This window comes from Ursus americanus, chromosome 8 (assembly GCF_024610735.1).
Source record: "Ursus americanus isolate L20-20 chromosome 8, mUrsAme1.1.p, whole genome shotgun sequence".
In the NCBI taxonomy this organism is placed as follows: domain Eukaryota; kingdom Metazoa; phylum Chordata; class Mammalia; order Carnivora; family Ursidae; genus Ursus; species Ursus americanus.
Window position 1 is genome coordinate 44,791,097 of NC_142134.1, and position 15,960 is coordinate 44,807,056.

The 15,960-nt window shown below is 38.0% G+C and overlaps 1 protein-coding gene across 12 annotated transcripts in view; it reads left to right on the top strand.

Annotated features, from left to right (window-relative positions):
* FRYL (FRY like transcription coactivator) overlaps positions 1-15,960 on the top strand; it is a 249,123-nt gene that overhangs the window by 114,333 nt on the left and 118,830 nt on the right. For all 12 annotated transcript variants that reach the window (XM_087864148.1, XM_087864149.1, XM_087864146.1 and 9 more), the window contains 2 exons: positions 11,956-12,009; positions 15,156-15,295. In XM_087864148.1, coding sequence (XP_087720274.1) covers positions 11,956-12,009; positions 15,156-15,295 — 194 coding nt within the window. The remainder of the gene's footprint in view (positions 1-11,955; positions 12,010-15,155; positions 15,296-15,960) is intronic.

Consider the following 15,960-nt stretch of genomic DNA (forward strand, 5'->3'; position numbering starts at 1 on the left):
TTCTTTGAAGTGTTAGAAGAGATGATATTAGATTAAAGAACACAAGAATATTATTGGGGTAGGAAAGGAGAATAAGATAATTTTTCTTGTGTGTATGATAAGCTTGAGATACTGGTAATGTAAACCATGTGGGCTTATTTTATTGGTAGCTGGGAATTCTTTGTCGGTGACCAGAAATGATGACCAGAAATAGAGATTTTGGCATCGTCTGTGAGAGGGTGATAAAGCCAAAAGAGCAGATGATGATCAAGAGAGAGGATAGAATAGCATTATTATTGTCAAATGATACAGAGGGAAGAGTACAGTGAACGCTGAGAGAAGTTACTGGACTTGGGGATTAAACAGCCTGAGAACGGTTTTAGTAGGGTGATACAACTTTGGGAAATAACGTTGGGAGTTTGAAGGGGCTGGATATGTGATGTGTCAAGATCACAGTGTCAAAACCAGTATGATCACAATGAAGACGGAGGTGGAGGATGTAACGGCCGAGATGGATTTATTCCTTACGCAGCTAGGTTAGGGACAGGTTTTCACCAGTGAGTTGAGACCCAAAGGGTTTGTTACTTGGCTGAAGCTCGAAGCCACTGAATGGTAGAATGAGGAGTTAGACACAATAATGGTTTCAGAACCTGTAGGCTTACTCACTTTGCTATACTTCCTACCTAGGAAGGAAGGGGGGAAAGGAACAGAAGAGAGAATAGGTGATGACCTAAGAAAGGTGGGAAATTGAAGGAGGTACTGTTCTGTGTTCTTAAGTCCTGCTTCACTAAGAAAATTAACGTTGCCAAGATTGCGAAGGAATGTGAGTGGATACGCCCGTGCCTGTGAGCGAGTTTCTTGCTGTCATTGAGAAGAAACTACTGTGAAAAAAAGCATCTCTGCAAGAATGTGTTTGAGATCTAATAAAAATAATATGTAAGATCATTAGCCAAAATGTATGTTTCAAAACCGTGCAGCTCTCCGTATTCAATTTAAATCATCCCACAGTTGCTTTCTATGTAACAAATCAATGATTTTGTTTTTATCAGTGCGTATATATTTACAGCATGTATACAAAGTTCCACCTTAGAAATAAGGATTACGAGAACTCATAGATATGAATTAATGATTATGAGGTTTGATTTTAAATGTGCTTAATCTGTAAAATGTTCTTCATCAGTGGCTGTGAATTACTCGATAGTGTGCTATAGTCGCCTGCTTAACCAGCATACAGTAAGAAAGGGAACCGCTTTAAAGAATATATACATTAAAAAAGTTTATGGAACATGGTGACCAGTTGATAATACTGTATTATAAACTTGAAATTTGCTGAGAGTAGAACTGAAATGTTTTCACCAGAAAGTAAATATGTAGAGTGGTGGACATGTTAATTAACTCAATGTGTACATCCATCAAACCATCACACTCTACACTTTAAATATATTACACCTGCATTTGTCAGTTATAGCTCGGGAAACCTGAAAAAAGAAAAATGTTTATGAAAAATTTCAAGTTTATATAAAAGTAGATTATAGTGTAATGAACCCTCCAAGACCCATTGCCCGGCCTCAACAACTTACTTAAGTTCGTTCGTTTGTTCTTTCTTTCTCTCTTTTTCTTTCTCTCTCTCTTTCCTTCTGTCTTTCTCTCTCTCTCCCTCTCTCTCTCCCCCTCCCCCTTCCTCTCTTCCTCCCTCCTTTCCTTCCTTCCTTTCTCTTCCTTTCCCTCGCTTGTTTCCTTCCTTCCTTCCTTCCTTCCTTCCTTCCTTCCTTCCTTTTACAGATCTTATTTTTTTTTAAGATTTTATTTATTTATTTGAGAGTGCACAAGCAGGGGGAGGGGCAGAGGCAGAGGGAGAAGCAGACTCCCCGCTGAGCAGGGAGCATCTTGAGGGGCTCGATCCCAGGGCCCCAAGATAATGACCTGAGCTGAAGGCAGATGCTTAACTGACTGAACCACCCTGGCGCCCCTAAAGATTTTGTTTTTTAAGTAATCTCTGTTCCCAACATGGGGCTCAAACTCACAACCCTGAGATCAGGAGTTATACCCCCCACTGACTGAGCCAGCCAGGCGCCCCGGGCTTCAGCAACTTTCAACTTGCACAGTACTTTAAAAAGAACAACAACAAAACTTCACCTATTTTATAAAATATTTATTTTTTATTTTGTAGAATATTTAATAGCAACACGTGGTATGGTCCTGTCAGCTCTTAAATATTGTATATTAAAGGAGTTTTAATTTTGAAATATAAAGTTCTTGAGAATAAAAGCATTAAAAGAAAATATGGGTGAAATTACCTAATTTCACTGAGTTTATAAAATGGCGATTTTATGTCCTCCTTTCTTTTCTTCCAATGCCATTGTCAGAGTCCTAGCTCAAGGTCAGCTTCACTCATATTAAATCATTGCAATAACCAGAAAATAAGTGGTTTATCACCTTTCCATTTGTCTTGCTCTCACCAGACATCTAAAACATCATCTAAAACAAATACTATTACCTTTTTCCTTTAAAAAATCTTGCTCACTTTTCGTTGCTATGAAATGAATTCAAGTTCCCAGTGGGTCATTCCAACCTCTTTACAGTCTTATTACAGTTTGTATGATGTTTCGGGATTCTCCTTTATCCTGATGTATGCTATGACACTAAAAGTATCCTCTGTATATTCTTTCGTCTGGTGTGTTTGTTCTTATTTTTCTCTTGATCCACAATACTCTTACTCTTCTGCACTTTAAGCCTCTACTCATCCTTCCAAAGTCCCCACATGTTCCCTCTCACACAGTGACCCTCTTCAAGTTGTACGAGTCTTTGTTTTATCATAATAACTTTTCATACTCCTAGATTCTGACATCGTCATATTAATTGCTTACATGTTTAACTCCTGTGAGGTGAGCTACTTGATACAGCCAGGTCTTCCTTGCCTGTGGTGGTGGATGCCTAGCAGAGGGTGCCTAGTAAAGATTGGTATTTTAAGTTGACTTTAGCCTTAAAGAACATCGCTCTGGTGTGTGCCCTTTGTTCTTCTAACAAAACATAATGCCATCGTTCTGGCCAGAGCTTTTAATAGTTCTTTCATCATAGTCTCATGCTGACTTTATTTTATTCTGTAATTTAGTAGCTAATTTCAGAGAAATCTGCTATATAATCTGAGATTAAAAAATTTGGTGAGTAGTGGTGAGGATTCCATCGGAAAATTGGTATTTTTACCCTCCCATTGTACTTAGAAGAAGCACTCCCTGTTTACTCTTCCTGACGTACCAGGAAAACCCCCAGTGTTATGCACTGTAGCAAGCAAGGACAAATGCTACCCAGCATCAAGATTAGACAATGATAGGGGCCTTGACCAAGCATTTGACCCTTGGTTTCAGCTCAGGTCATGATCTCGGGGTCCTGGGATCGAGCCCCGCATCGGGCTCTGGGCTCAGTGTGGAGTCTGCTCATCCCTCTGCTCCCCCACTCTGGAATAAATTTTAAAAATTTAAAAAAATTAAAAAGATTAGACAGTCATACATTTAATACTATGACAGTGTTTATATTACAGCTTCAAATTTGTTTATTGTGATTTCATTTATTGTGAAATTTATTCAGTATGTTTTTTGGTAATAAACAAGCATCCAAGATGAGTCTCTTGAGTTCTTGAATGAAACTCTTGCAGGGTCACTTTAAAGAAAATAGCATCCATGGATTGTTAAATAAAAGGAGACCAGCATGTCTCATGATGAGTTGGACAGTAAGTTACATAAAAACTTAGAAGCACAGATGTGAGTGGATTTTGCTGAAAGAACTAATCTATCACTAAAATGAGAGAACTGGCCTTCTCACTCTTCTATTAGAAGCCATAATAAAATAAGGAGACCGAAAGCTTTGAAGATTAGCAGAGCTTAATTTTTAGCCACAACTTCATTTTCATTTTAGGGGAAAGATTGGGGAAGGATAGGCAATCACTAATTTAGATTGCAGCTTGCAAACTACAATCCAATACCTTAGGTCTCTTTCTTCCTGAAAGGGGCGGATCAATCCTCGTAATGATCCAGGCACGTTCTAGCTTATCTGTTAATCTTTTAGCTTTCCAGTGACTGGAAAAGAAGATAAGAAAAAGGCTTTAACCAATCACCTGCCCATTTAGATTTTATGTATTTGGTTTAGGTCCAGCATTTTTACAACTCCGAAATATCCACTATTTTTTTGAGAATATTAAATACATATACATAATTTTTTAAAAAATTTTCTCCCCATATGAAATGTTTCTTCTAAAAGTTTTGCCTTCTCCTTACGTGTATGTCCATTGTAACTTGTTCTGTTTTACAACCAAGGCAGTAAACGTCGCAAACCCAGGTGGATAGGCCTTTTGACTGTGGTCTTCGGTGCGTAATCATCTGAATAAATCATCAATGTCAGATCTGTTTGTGGGGTTTGTCAGAGTCCCTAGAGAAGGTCCTTCCAGTACCCCAAATGGCAGGGTTTAGCTGATGTTCTGGGGTTCTCGAGGCAGAAGATAAGTGGGTTTTTTGGTATTTGGTTTATTAATGTTTACTTGAGCTCCCTGTCTTCATTGTGTTACCTTGTCCTTGAATATAGATAGCATCCACCGGTCAGCATTTCTGTTTTGCCCTTTCCTGAAAAGGACAACCATTCTGTGGCTAAGGTGGAAGATGGTTAACCTGCTGGGCAGACAGAGCTGCTGAAGGGAAGGAAAAGGAGCGTCTCAGTTTTTCTTAATCCTTCAGCCCTCTTGTTTTTGTTTTTAAAGATTTTATTCATTTGTTTAACAGAGAGAGACAGCCAGCGAGAGAGGGAACACAAGCCGGGGGAGTGGGAGAGGAAGAAGCAGGCTCCTAGCGGAGGAGCCTGATGTGGGGCTCGATCCCAGAACGCCGGGATCACGCCCTGAGCCGAAGGCAGACGCTTAACGACTGCACCACCCAGGCGCCCCAACCCTTTTGTTTTTAACTTCACCTTTACCAACGCTTTCAGAATACCAAAGTTCTCCAGATCTTCGGGAATTGCAAAGTATTGACTAGATTATCTTTCCTTCACCCTGTGTGGCAAGCTCGCCCACTTTCCCCCTGTTGTACTTAAGTGTCATCTTCTCAGTGGTCCTTCTAAAATCTCACCGCCCATCCCCTATCCTGAAGTCTAAGAGAATAGATATTTTACTTGTCTTCTGATTAGACTTTTAGCCTCATGAGGACAGAGAATGTTTTCCATTTTGCTCATGGTCGTGTCTCCAGAGCCTAGAACTGCGCCTGGCATACTGTACACTCAGTAAATAGTTCAGGTGAATAAGTGAGTGGCTGCGTGGATGAGTAGACACCTGACTTTTCTCCTTGCTTGCTTAGAACTCACTATTGTTGGACAAAATGTGTTGGTTGGGCTTTTCCATCGGCTCTTTATTGTCTCTCCCATTCTCTCTGCACTTTTGGTTTTAATTTTTAAGTCTTCTAAAAATTCTTTTACTGTTGTCTTGGTTGGGTTTTAGGAGAGAATGGAGGCTGTGTGTGTGTGTGTTCAACCTACTCTCTTTAATTGCTAATTATTGAGATATTTCCATATTGTTGTTAATGCTACCAAAATCTTTTCAGTAAACGCTCTTGCTTTCCCTGGAGGCTACATGTTGCTCTTGATACTCTATACAAATACTAGTTAAAGAATCAAATTAGAACAGAAAGGATTGGGAGCCTTAGAATCATTTTTAGTTTCCTTTTTTTTTTTTTTTTTTAAGATTTATTTATTTATTGGAGGGGTGGACATAAGGAGAGGGAGAGAAAGAATCCCAAGAAGACTCCCCGCTGAGTGTGGAGCCCAAAGCAGGGCTCGATCTCACGACCCCGAGATCATGCATGACCTGAGCTGAAATCAAGAGTTGGATGCTCAACTGACTGAGCCACCCAGGTGCCCCTCATTATTAGTTTTTTATATTATTATGAAATAATGACATTATAAAATGAAAATAGTTCTAAATTTTATATAACAAAAGTAATGACTCTTATTTCCATTTTGAATCAAGATAAACACTGTCCACAGTTTTTAGTCCATTGTTTTTCATGTCTGCTATCCATCTCTGTAGCACCTGCCACCTTTTTTTAAGCACAAATGGGAGGTTTTGTGTGTGTGTGTGTGTGTGTGTGTGTGTGTGTGTGTTTCTGTACCTGGATATTTTTAACAATGTAAACTGGAGATTGTTCTACAGTAGCCTATATAAATTTGTCTTATTAACAGTTGAATATTATTTTAATAAAAGAATGTAGCATAATGTTTTTTACTAGTCTATTGATAGGTGGTTTGGGAGTTACCTTAATTTGGGGCTACTGTGAAAAAATGCAGTAAACATTTTTGCACAAAAGTCTTTGCATACATGCATGAATATAGAGAATAATTTCTGTTCTTTTTAGTTGTTATAATGGGTTGCATGTGCTATAAACATTTTTAAATGGTGTATCTTTTCAAAATGTCATATTGGAAGACACCACAACTGCTTGAGCAATGATGAGGGTGTCCTCAATCATCCTATAATTAATCTGAGAGGTTAGTACAGCGTTCTTGATTAGTAATTTCTGTTTAGTGCAGTACACTTATTTTATGTTTTTGTACTTATGGTAACTTGAGCATCCTTTTGCATTCAAAAATCATTTCTGAGTTCTTATTACGGAAAAAATAGTCTACCTCCATTTCCTGGTTTAGGGAAAGCTCAGTGAGGATGTCAGATCTTTAGAAATCTTTGAGGAAGCATGAGTTTGTTGAGAAATAAAATATGTTAAATGAAACAACGTTGTGTTTCTGAAAAGCTTTCTCATTCTGCTTGGCCATCACTCTAGTGTATAAACATGCCGTGTGAGTAATAAACCACTTAGACCAGCAGTCCTCAAAATATCACTGACGGCCTTTAGACTTACAGCCTAAAAGGGGATGAAGTGAGTGCGAAGAAGCTGCTTGTTGTCTTCCCCAACCTCTCACCTTAAATAAATAGTTCCTATTAGGTTAGTAAAGGCCCTTTAGCTCACTATTTTTCAAACTTTCAGATACTTTTAGAAACAGCGTTCTATGGAACTGCTCTAGGACTCTGTGTTTTACTGAAGTTTGAGAGCTAATTGGGCACATATACTGTCGTGCAGCAGCATCATGGTGCATGTAGATGAGGTGTAGCTTGGTTTTCGAAATACAAAATACAAAACTTGTTCTGCAAGATAATCACCCATGTGTGCTTAGCCTGTGAGGGCCCAAGTGCCAAGGACATGCCAAAAACCTATCCCCGTTAAGAAAGGAAAGTGCCCCAGAATTCAGGTGCTTTCCCAATCCCATTCAAATTAGTTAGAAACATGTTTCACTGATAGCTAGATTGGCATTTTTACATTTCAGTGGCAAATATATGTGTGGGTGTGTTTTCATCGAGATTAGCTGTGAATGACGGAAGGTGATAGGACTCTACCAGATAAAGAAGCTTCAAAATATACATATTTCTGAATTCTCATTTCTTTCATAGAAGGATGATGTTTGTTTTCTTTGATACATATTTAATATGTATTTAAAATTCAATAAGAAAGCATAACATAGAGAGTTTAGAAAATCATCCTAAAAATCTCAACAAAACAGTCATCGTATATTTGAACATAATCCCAGCCAGCAAGGCAAGGAGGTAGGAAGACGCACAAAAAGGATCACATTGTATATGCTGTCTTAAGGTAAAGTAATTATGTTAAATTGTTTGAATTAAACAGAGCAAAAAGAAACTGAAATTAAAATGATTTAATTTCTGAATTTCAGGTAACGTTTTCTGTTCTAGAGAGAATAATTCCTAAGAGATCTTTAAAGCTGGGGTGTTTGGGTGGCTCAGTTGGTTAAGCATCTGCCTTGGGCTCAGGTCATGATCCCCGGGTCCTGGGATTGAGCCCCGTGTTGGGCTCTCTCCCTTGGGTTCAGGTCCCGATCCCCGAGCCCTGGGATTGAGCCCCGTGGCGAGCTCCCTGCTCAGTGGGGAGCCTGGTTCTCCCTCTCCTTCTGCTGCTCTCCCTGCTCACGCTTGCTTGTTCTCTCTCTCTTTCTCTCTCTGTCAAATAAATAAAATCTTTTAAAAAAGAAATCTTTAAAGCTAAATGTAAAGAAACAGATATACAGAGATATATGTGTATATGGAGGTTTGGTGACGATTGGATTTGAAAATGAGGAAATTAAACCATTTCACTTCTTCATAATTCATGATTTTGTTACTTTTTTTTCTCATATTTTAAAACATGTCTGTTCTATAACCATAACTTTCATGGTTGTACCGTACATTGTTCTAAAATTAAATGGATTTGCTGGATACCACCACGCATGGGAAACTCCAAAACAGCCCTCAAGTTTAAGAATGAGAGGAAGTAATCTGCATTCTTTGTAAAAAAAAAAAAAATACAGAAAATAAAAGTAAACTAATGGTACAAACACAAAACAACCTATTATTTTTCTTATTACTAGTGTGTGGTAAATATATTTCTAGAGCTTTAAATGTATTTATTTGTATAAACCACCGCATATACATTTTATCTTTTTATAAGAGTATTATATCTGTTTTCTCTAATTACTACATTGAGAACATTTTCCCAATCTACAAATTTAGTTCTATCTGTCACTTTACTGGCTACGCAATACTCTAATGTGTAGGTATACCATGATTTTTTGACCCAAATTCCCCATTGTTGTACTTTGATGTTGCTTCTTATTTTTAACTGCTTAGTTAATGTCCTTCCGTACGCCTTTTGTAAATGTGGAACACATTTTACCCCCCTCTGGGACATATTCTTTCTTTGGTTCAAAGAGGAAATTAAATCTGAAATGTTTTTATTAGTTAGGATTCTCCAGAGAAACAGAACCAATAGGGTATGTGTGTATAAAAAGAGATTTATTGGAAGGAATTGGCCCACATGATCCTGGAGGCTGAGAAGTCCCAGGGTCTGCAGTGGGCAGGCTGGGGACCCAGGAGAGCTGGTGGTGTAAGGTCCAGTCTGAAAGCCAGTCCAAGAAGAGCCCATGTTTCAGTTTGACATGGGAAAAGGGGTGGGGCTAGCCTGACGCCCCAGCTCAGTGTAGTCAGGCAGGACGAGTTCCTTCTCACTCCAGGAAAGGTCAGCCTTTTGGCTCTCCTCAGGCTTTCAACGGATTGGATGAAGCCCACCTACATAAGGGAGTCTCAGTCTACCTGGTCTACCAATTCAAATGTTAATCTCATCTCAAAACATCCTCACAGGCACACCGAGAAAATGTTTGACCAAACATCACAGGGTACCCTGTGACATAAAATTAACCATCGCAGTGTCCAGTTTCCATCAAAACTTTTATCTGCGTAGGATTTTCTTTGTTCCCCCTTCCTCTCAACCCATTGCAACATAATATCACAGCCCATTCCTTCACTCCTTTGTTTTCTACTGGGTGAAGGCCCCTTTATGTTCCAATGTCTTCCTTCCTTCCAGAGAGGGAGAGAGAGTTGGGGGAGAGAGAGCATCTTGATGTGAGGCTGGATCTCATGACCCTGATATGACCTGAGCCAAAATCAAGAGTGGGACGCTTAACTGAGCCACCCAGGTGCCCCCGCCCCCATGACACTCTTTCTATACTAACTTTAGACAGTGATCTGGACTGACCTCTTTTAGGTCATTTCTTCATACAATCAAGGAAGAGTGCACATACAGGTGAGAGAGGGTGGAGAGACTTTACTACCAGTTATGTCCCCCAGACCCATTGGTTGAAGTGTAAAGGGTCTAAGCTTTCCACAATGAGTCGTCTGAGCCCTCTTTGGTTCACAGATGTTGCTTGCTCATAGTAGGAACTCAGTATGTGGTTTTTCAGCAAACAAATGAACAGAACAAATGGAAAGTTAAAAAAAAAAAAAAAAGATTCCAGTGCTGTTGTGTGCTAAAGGAAGACAAAACACTAAATTGGAAGCTTTTCCTGATGCCATTCAGATTAATAGGAAGCAACCATACTGAAAGGTCACCTCCTGAAAGTACCATGTTTCACTGTCCGTGCACTCTTTCTTCATGTGGTACTCTTTTCCCTTGGCTTCTGTCGTCTGTAAGTTCAGGTGGTACAAAAATCTACGTAGTAACAACTTTCCACTCCCAGCCCCCAACCCTCCCTTTTTCCTAACTATCCAGTTTCTTTTCCCACTTGCAGACACATATTTCTTTTTTCTTTTTTTTAAAGCTATTCTGTGTATTTAGTAGCAAATGTGTGTGTGTGGGGGGGGTATGCAGTCATTATACCAGGAGACTTTTCCATGTTAATACATGCAGAGTTGTGCCATTCTTTTAAAAGTCTTTATGGTACTCTGCAGATGTGTATTAATATATGTAGGCTTTTATTTATTTCTCATTTTGCTTTTGCAAATGAAGCTGTAGTAAATACTCTTTTTTGAACATCATTTTGTGGATATGTGACTATATAACACAAATACTTCAGTGAAATTTTTCTGAGTCAAAGGTTGTATACATTTCAGCATTTTGGCAAATGTTGCCAAATAGTTTTTAAAGGAGATTGTTACCTACTGATTTCTCATTAGCATCATTTCATAGGTAACCTCACCAGCACATTGTGCTATCAGACTTTTTGAACTTTGGAGGTCTGATAGGTAGTATTTCTTTGGGTTTTTAACTTGTCTTTCTCTTGTGAGTGAGGTTAAGTATATGAATAAACATTTCTGAGCTATAATAAACCTTTCCTTTTTGCGAACAGTCCGTTGATTCTTTATATAGTTTTTCTATTGGATTATTGTTTTTTTCCCCCTAATGATCTGTAGGAACTCTTTGTATAGTAAGGAAATTATTCCTTAGTCTAAATATCTATTGCAGATATTTTTTCCTATTTTGTCATTTGTCCTTCTTTTTTCATGTTTTTTTTTAACCATGCATATACTTTTACATTTTTTATTTGTATGTGGTTGAATTTACTATTTTTGTTTGTTTTGTTTCTGTATTTCAGTCATATTTAGAAATAGCTGAGCTTGTTAAAAAAAAAAACTACCGTCTTCTAGGATTTCTTTTTCTTTTAGGGTTTTAGTGATTTTATTTCTTATATTTAAATCTTGAAAACATTTAGGAATCACTGGGTTAATGAGCCCATTTAATTGTTCCTTCAGAAAACCTAATTGTCCCAACACCGTATGTTAAACTTTCCATCTTTGCCCCAGTGTTTGAATTTCTACCCTTATTATTTTTCCATGTGTATTTGTGTGTGTTTTCTTTACTGAAACAGTGATCTGTAGTGTCTTAAGTTTTTGTTATTCCTGATTATTTCTCCATATGAACATTGTAAAAAAAGAAAAAAAAGGATCATGTTAAATTGATAGAATTTAGGCAGCATTGACATCTCATGTGGTTGAGTACATAAAAGGTAACTGTTTGAGTTTCTCAAAATTCAAATCTAGGCACCTTCCTTCTTAACATCTTTTTAGGTAATTGGCTTTGTTTTATGAAGTTGATTACTTTCCGTACACTGATGACTTCCAAACTTATATCTGCAGGCTAATCTGTCCTGTGTTCTTCAAGCCTCTATTAGTCAACATCTTCTCTTTTATGGCTTACAGGGACTTCAAAGTCAACATGACCAAAGTATATCCTTCCACCCAAACTTCGTCTTCCCATTGTGTTCCCACTTCCAAAGGATGGTACCATCATCCATCCATCCGTGCACAAACTGGAAACCTAGGAGTCATCTACCAATGTTTGCTTTCTGTCCTCTGTGGGCACCTCCCACTCCACCCCCAATCATGTGACTTGCGGCCACTCTCTTTGGAGGGTATCGTGGAGAGAGCTGTGGCTATGAAGCCACATCGCTGGAGCTTGAATCCTAGTTATGTGACCCTGGGCAAGAGGGAGTCTTACATTTGTTTAAAATAAATCTAATTACAAATGAGAACATAAACAAAACCAATGCATGAATCTGTTTATCATATATAAGATTTCTTATATTTTGTATATGTGCTTTTTTTTTTTTTTTTTTTAACCTTAGGAGAAGCCATTGTCTAGATCTCTTCAAAGAGGTGAAGATCTTCAGTTTGACCAGGTATGCCAATATTGGGGATATATTTTTTCCTGAAAGGAAAATGTTCATCCTAACAGTCTGGCCCAAATATATCCAATATTAAGAAATTATTTTATTTTGTTTAGTGATCGTTTGTCATTACTCATTAGATTCAGTTTGAAATTGGTAGTTTGTTTTTTAATGAACTAAATAGGAGTTATGAACTGCAAACTTTATAGTTCATGGAATGATCTGTGAACTTGATTGATTTCTGTCATTTATTATTTTTTTAAGGTTTTATTTATTTATTTGACACAGAGAGATAGTACAAGCAGGGGGAGGGGGGGAGCAGAGGGAGAGGGAGAAGCAGGCTCCCCGCTGAGCAAGGAGCCCAACGTGGGGCTCGATCCCAGGACGCTGTGATCATGACCTGAGCCAAAGGCAAACACTTAACCGACTGAGCCACCCAGGTGCCCCGGTTTCTGTCATTTAGCATCTTAAAACTTTCTACTTTTCATTGGTAATCTCTTTACTGTGCCCTTTGAAATTTTCTTAAAATGTTTCTAATTACATACCTCAATCTTTCCTTGTACCAATTCATACTATTTTTACATAATATTTTACTTTTTTTCTTTTTTTAAGAAAGGGACAGAAGGGGGTGCGCGAGGGGTAGAGGGAGAAGGAGAATCTTAAGCAGGCTCCATGTCGACGTGAAGCTTACTCTCACAATCCTGAGATCATGACCTGAGCCGAAATCAAGAGTTGGACACTTAGGGGCGCCTGGGTGGCTCAGTTGTTAAGCGTCTGCCTTCGGCTCAGGGAGTGATCCCAGCGTTCTGGGATCGAGCCCCACATCAGGCTCCTCTGCTGGGAGCCTGCTTCTTCCTCTCCCACTCCCCCTGCTTGTGTTCCCTCTCTCGCTGGCTGTCTCTCTCTCTGTCAAATAAATAAATAAAATCTTTAAAAAAAAAAAAAAGAGTTGGACATTTAACCACCCAGGCGCCCCACAGTATTGTACCTTTTAACATTTTTTTTTTTCTTATTGGGGCTATCAGAACCTTAAGCCGGAACATGAATATCTAAAATTGAGTGTGATATTCCCATAATGTTAATTCTTTCCCCTTGCTGACATCAAATGTTTAATCAAGTGTAAATTTTGTCATAATTATGTTCATTCAAGAATTGTTTTATTATATATTGATTGTTTGCAAAAAACCAAGAACCCAGATTAGCTCTCCATTTGTATCTAGTATTCCTGGACTATTTTTCTCATAATTATGTATCTGGGAAACAGAGATTAATGTTCATATTAGTCTAATTGACTGGATAAAGATGACTGGCTAGAATTGCCTGGTGGAGACTTAACAAAATATCGTATTATCTGGATTCCAGCCTGATTCTGCATCAGAGTTACCAAGAGCAAAGTGCTCCGACACCTGTAGTTTACAGTAGCTCCCTAGGGGATTCTAATGCATACACTTATCAGGTAGCCACTGGCCTAAGAAGAAACCATAGATAGGAAGGCTAGTTCTCTGTTAAAGGAATATACATCACTTTGTAGAAGGCTCTTCAAATCTCAATGTTACTGCAAAAGGTATTACTAATTATCAATTTTTATTTATCTGTTATTACTATATTGTTTTAAAGATATTTAGATTATTCAGATCTTAAATCCACTAATGATAAATAAATGTATAATCAGAATTTGAAATCCTGTTAAACCGTGTTCTTAAGGAGTATATCCATGTTGTTGTTGTTTTTACATAAATGATTAATGAAACTTTAAATGATCATGCCCCATAGTTCAATTTTTTTTCCACAGTAAAAAAGCCAAGTGTGGTAGAAACTGTTTAAATATATATTTACAATAGCAGATGGTATTTTATTGTTTCTTCTTTAGATATTAAAAGAATTTCCTTTGAGTGATACTGTTCATTGTTAATAAAATATAAAATTGAAAAATTAGTTAAATAAAATTAGAGTCTTGTTTTTACTTTAATTTCCTATATTAGAAACTATTTACCTGTCAAATTATGGTAATTATAAATAAAAGCATGATAAAGGAAGGCAGAGATAATGAAAAACGCTTACACAGTCAAATAAACTGTTTTATTCTTTTCTATTTCCTTGGATGAAGTATGAAGACTGTAAAATATTAGGAAAATTAAATGTTTAATTCCTAGAGGTATCAATTTGTCTGCAATAACTGAAACTTTCTATAGTCCTAGACCTGAACAAGACCTTGACTATTCCTGCAACCCATCATTTTTTAGTTAAGAGAAACAAAGTGAAGCATGTTTGTATACTTTGAAATATTAATTTTCTGAGCACTGAGCTGCATCAGATATGGAAATTCCTCTGAAGAACGGTATTTTGCTCAAGATCCTCCAGATGAAGAGAGACCTTAGGGACTGCTTGCTAATGATAGTTGGTGTGCCTTACTGCCACTACAGGAACGCTGAGTTCATTCATGAAATGAATCTGATATTCACCTAGAATTCGGGTAGTTTCAGGGATGCCTCAAATTGAATACCAGTTGTTTATCCCACGACGTTTATCTTTACTCTGTCTGGTTATATATTCTAAGCTTTAAAAGCTTGTTACAGCACGTTTCTAATATGTTCATTTATGGGTGTCGCAGATTAATAATGTAATTATAATTCTCTGTTCAGTGTCAGAGCGGTACAAAGCAAACTGGTGCTTTTGCACGGTTCTAATATAGTGTGGTCTTCTCTGTTCCTCCATCTCTTCATTCATTCTAGCGGCAATGTTGACAGCCTCTTGTTCACATGAGCATGGAGGAACTGGCTGGGGGGAAGGAAGCAGGTGTGGTTTTCTCATGTTATGCATACCAGTTCTCCCAGAGGTATCCATCTGTATAATCAGGGTTGTTACTCAGCGTCATGTTTTTACACATGTGAGTAGTATATGGAGGCAGGAAAAAGGTGGAAAGCTGCTAAGCTACACTGAATGGATGTGGGTAAAGTTTAATAGTGGGTAAAACTTAGCCCACTTTGTTACTTGGATCAGCCCCTAATTCTTATTTTTATTTTAAAACACATTTATTGCATTTGAGTTACTCTGTTTATCCTAGAAATGTTAATCATTTCCCAACGATGGCTAATAGAGTTAGGAGTGTGGTACCTCAATGATGTATTTTATCTTCTGGTAATATCTTGTGTTTTCAGTTGATAAGCTCTATGAGCTCAGTAGCAGAGCACTGTCTCCCCTCCTTACTTCGCACCTTGTTTGACTGGTACAGACGCCAGAATGGAACTGAAGATGAATCTTACGAGTACAGGCCTCGATCTAGCACAAAGTCTAAGGGGTAAGTGGCTCATTTTCCACTCTTCTACCTAGAATTGAAACCCTTTCGTTGAAGGGGGTGATAGTGTTCTCAACCAAAGACCGTTATTGTTTGGTTTCTAAGCAAACACGTTGACTACTTTTGTTATGAAACTGTTAGTAAAGGGAAAATGTAGTCCATACTTAACTGTAAATCAAGGGAAGGTACCAGTTAAGGTCGATGGAACTCCACAGTACTCATCACTGGGATAGTCCTGCAAAAATGAATTTCAGGAGCGCTATTTCAGTAGTTCAGTGAGGACCTTTAATAGTTCTAGAAGAGGTTAAGAAAATATAAAAAAGGTCCGTTCATTCGGTTTGTGAAGGGAAGCAATTGTGATACAAGAGGACTGCCAAACCCTATGTTATGATACCGTGGGACTCTCCTTGGTGCTGAAATCCCAGAACTTATCTTCCCCTCCTTCAAATTTGCCAGGGATGTGTTGGCCTTGCATAAAACATCTATCTGTGTTCTGGAGATGATCCATAGTTTGGAATTGGACTTTAGTCGATACCGCTTGTGATTTTTCACCTTAGATATGCAAAAAGTTACCCGGCACTGTATTTTCATAAGAAAAGTTATTACTTTTATTTCAGTTTTTAATTTAAAAAATGCTAATCAAATATGGAGCAATGTTAGATTTTTTG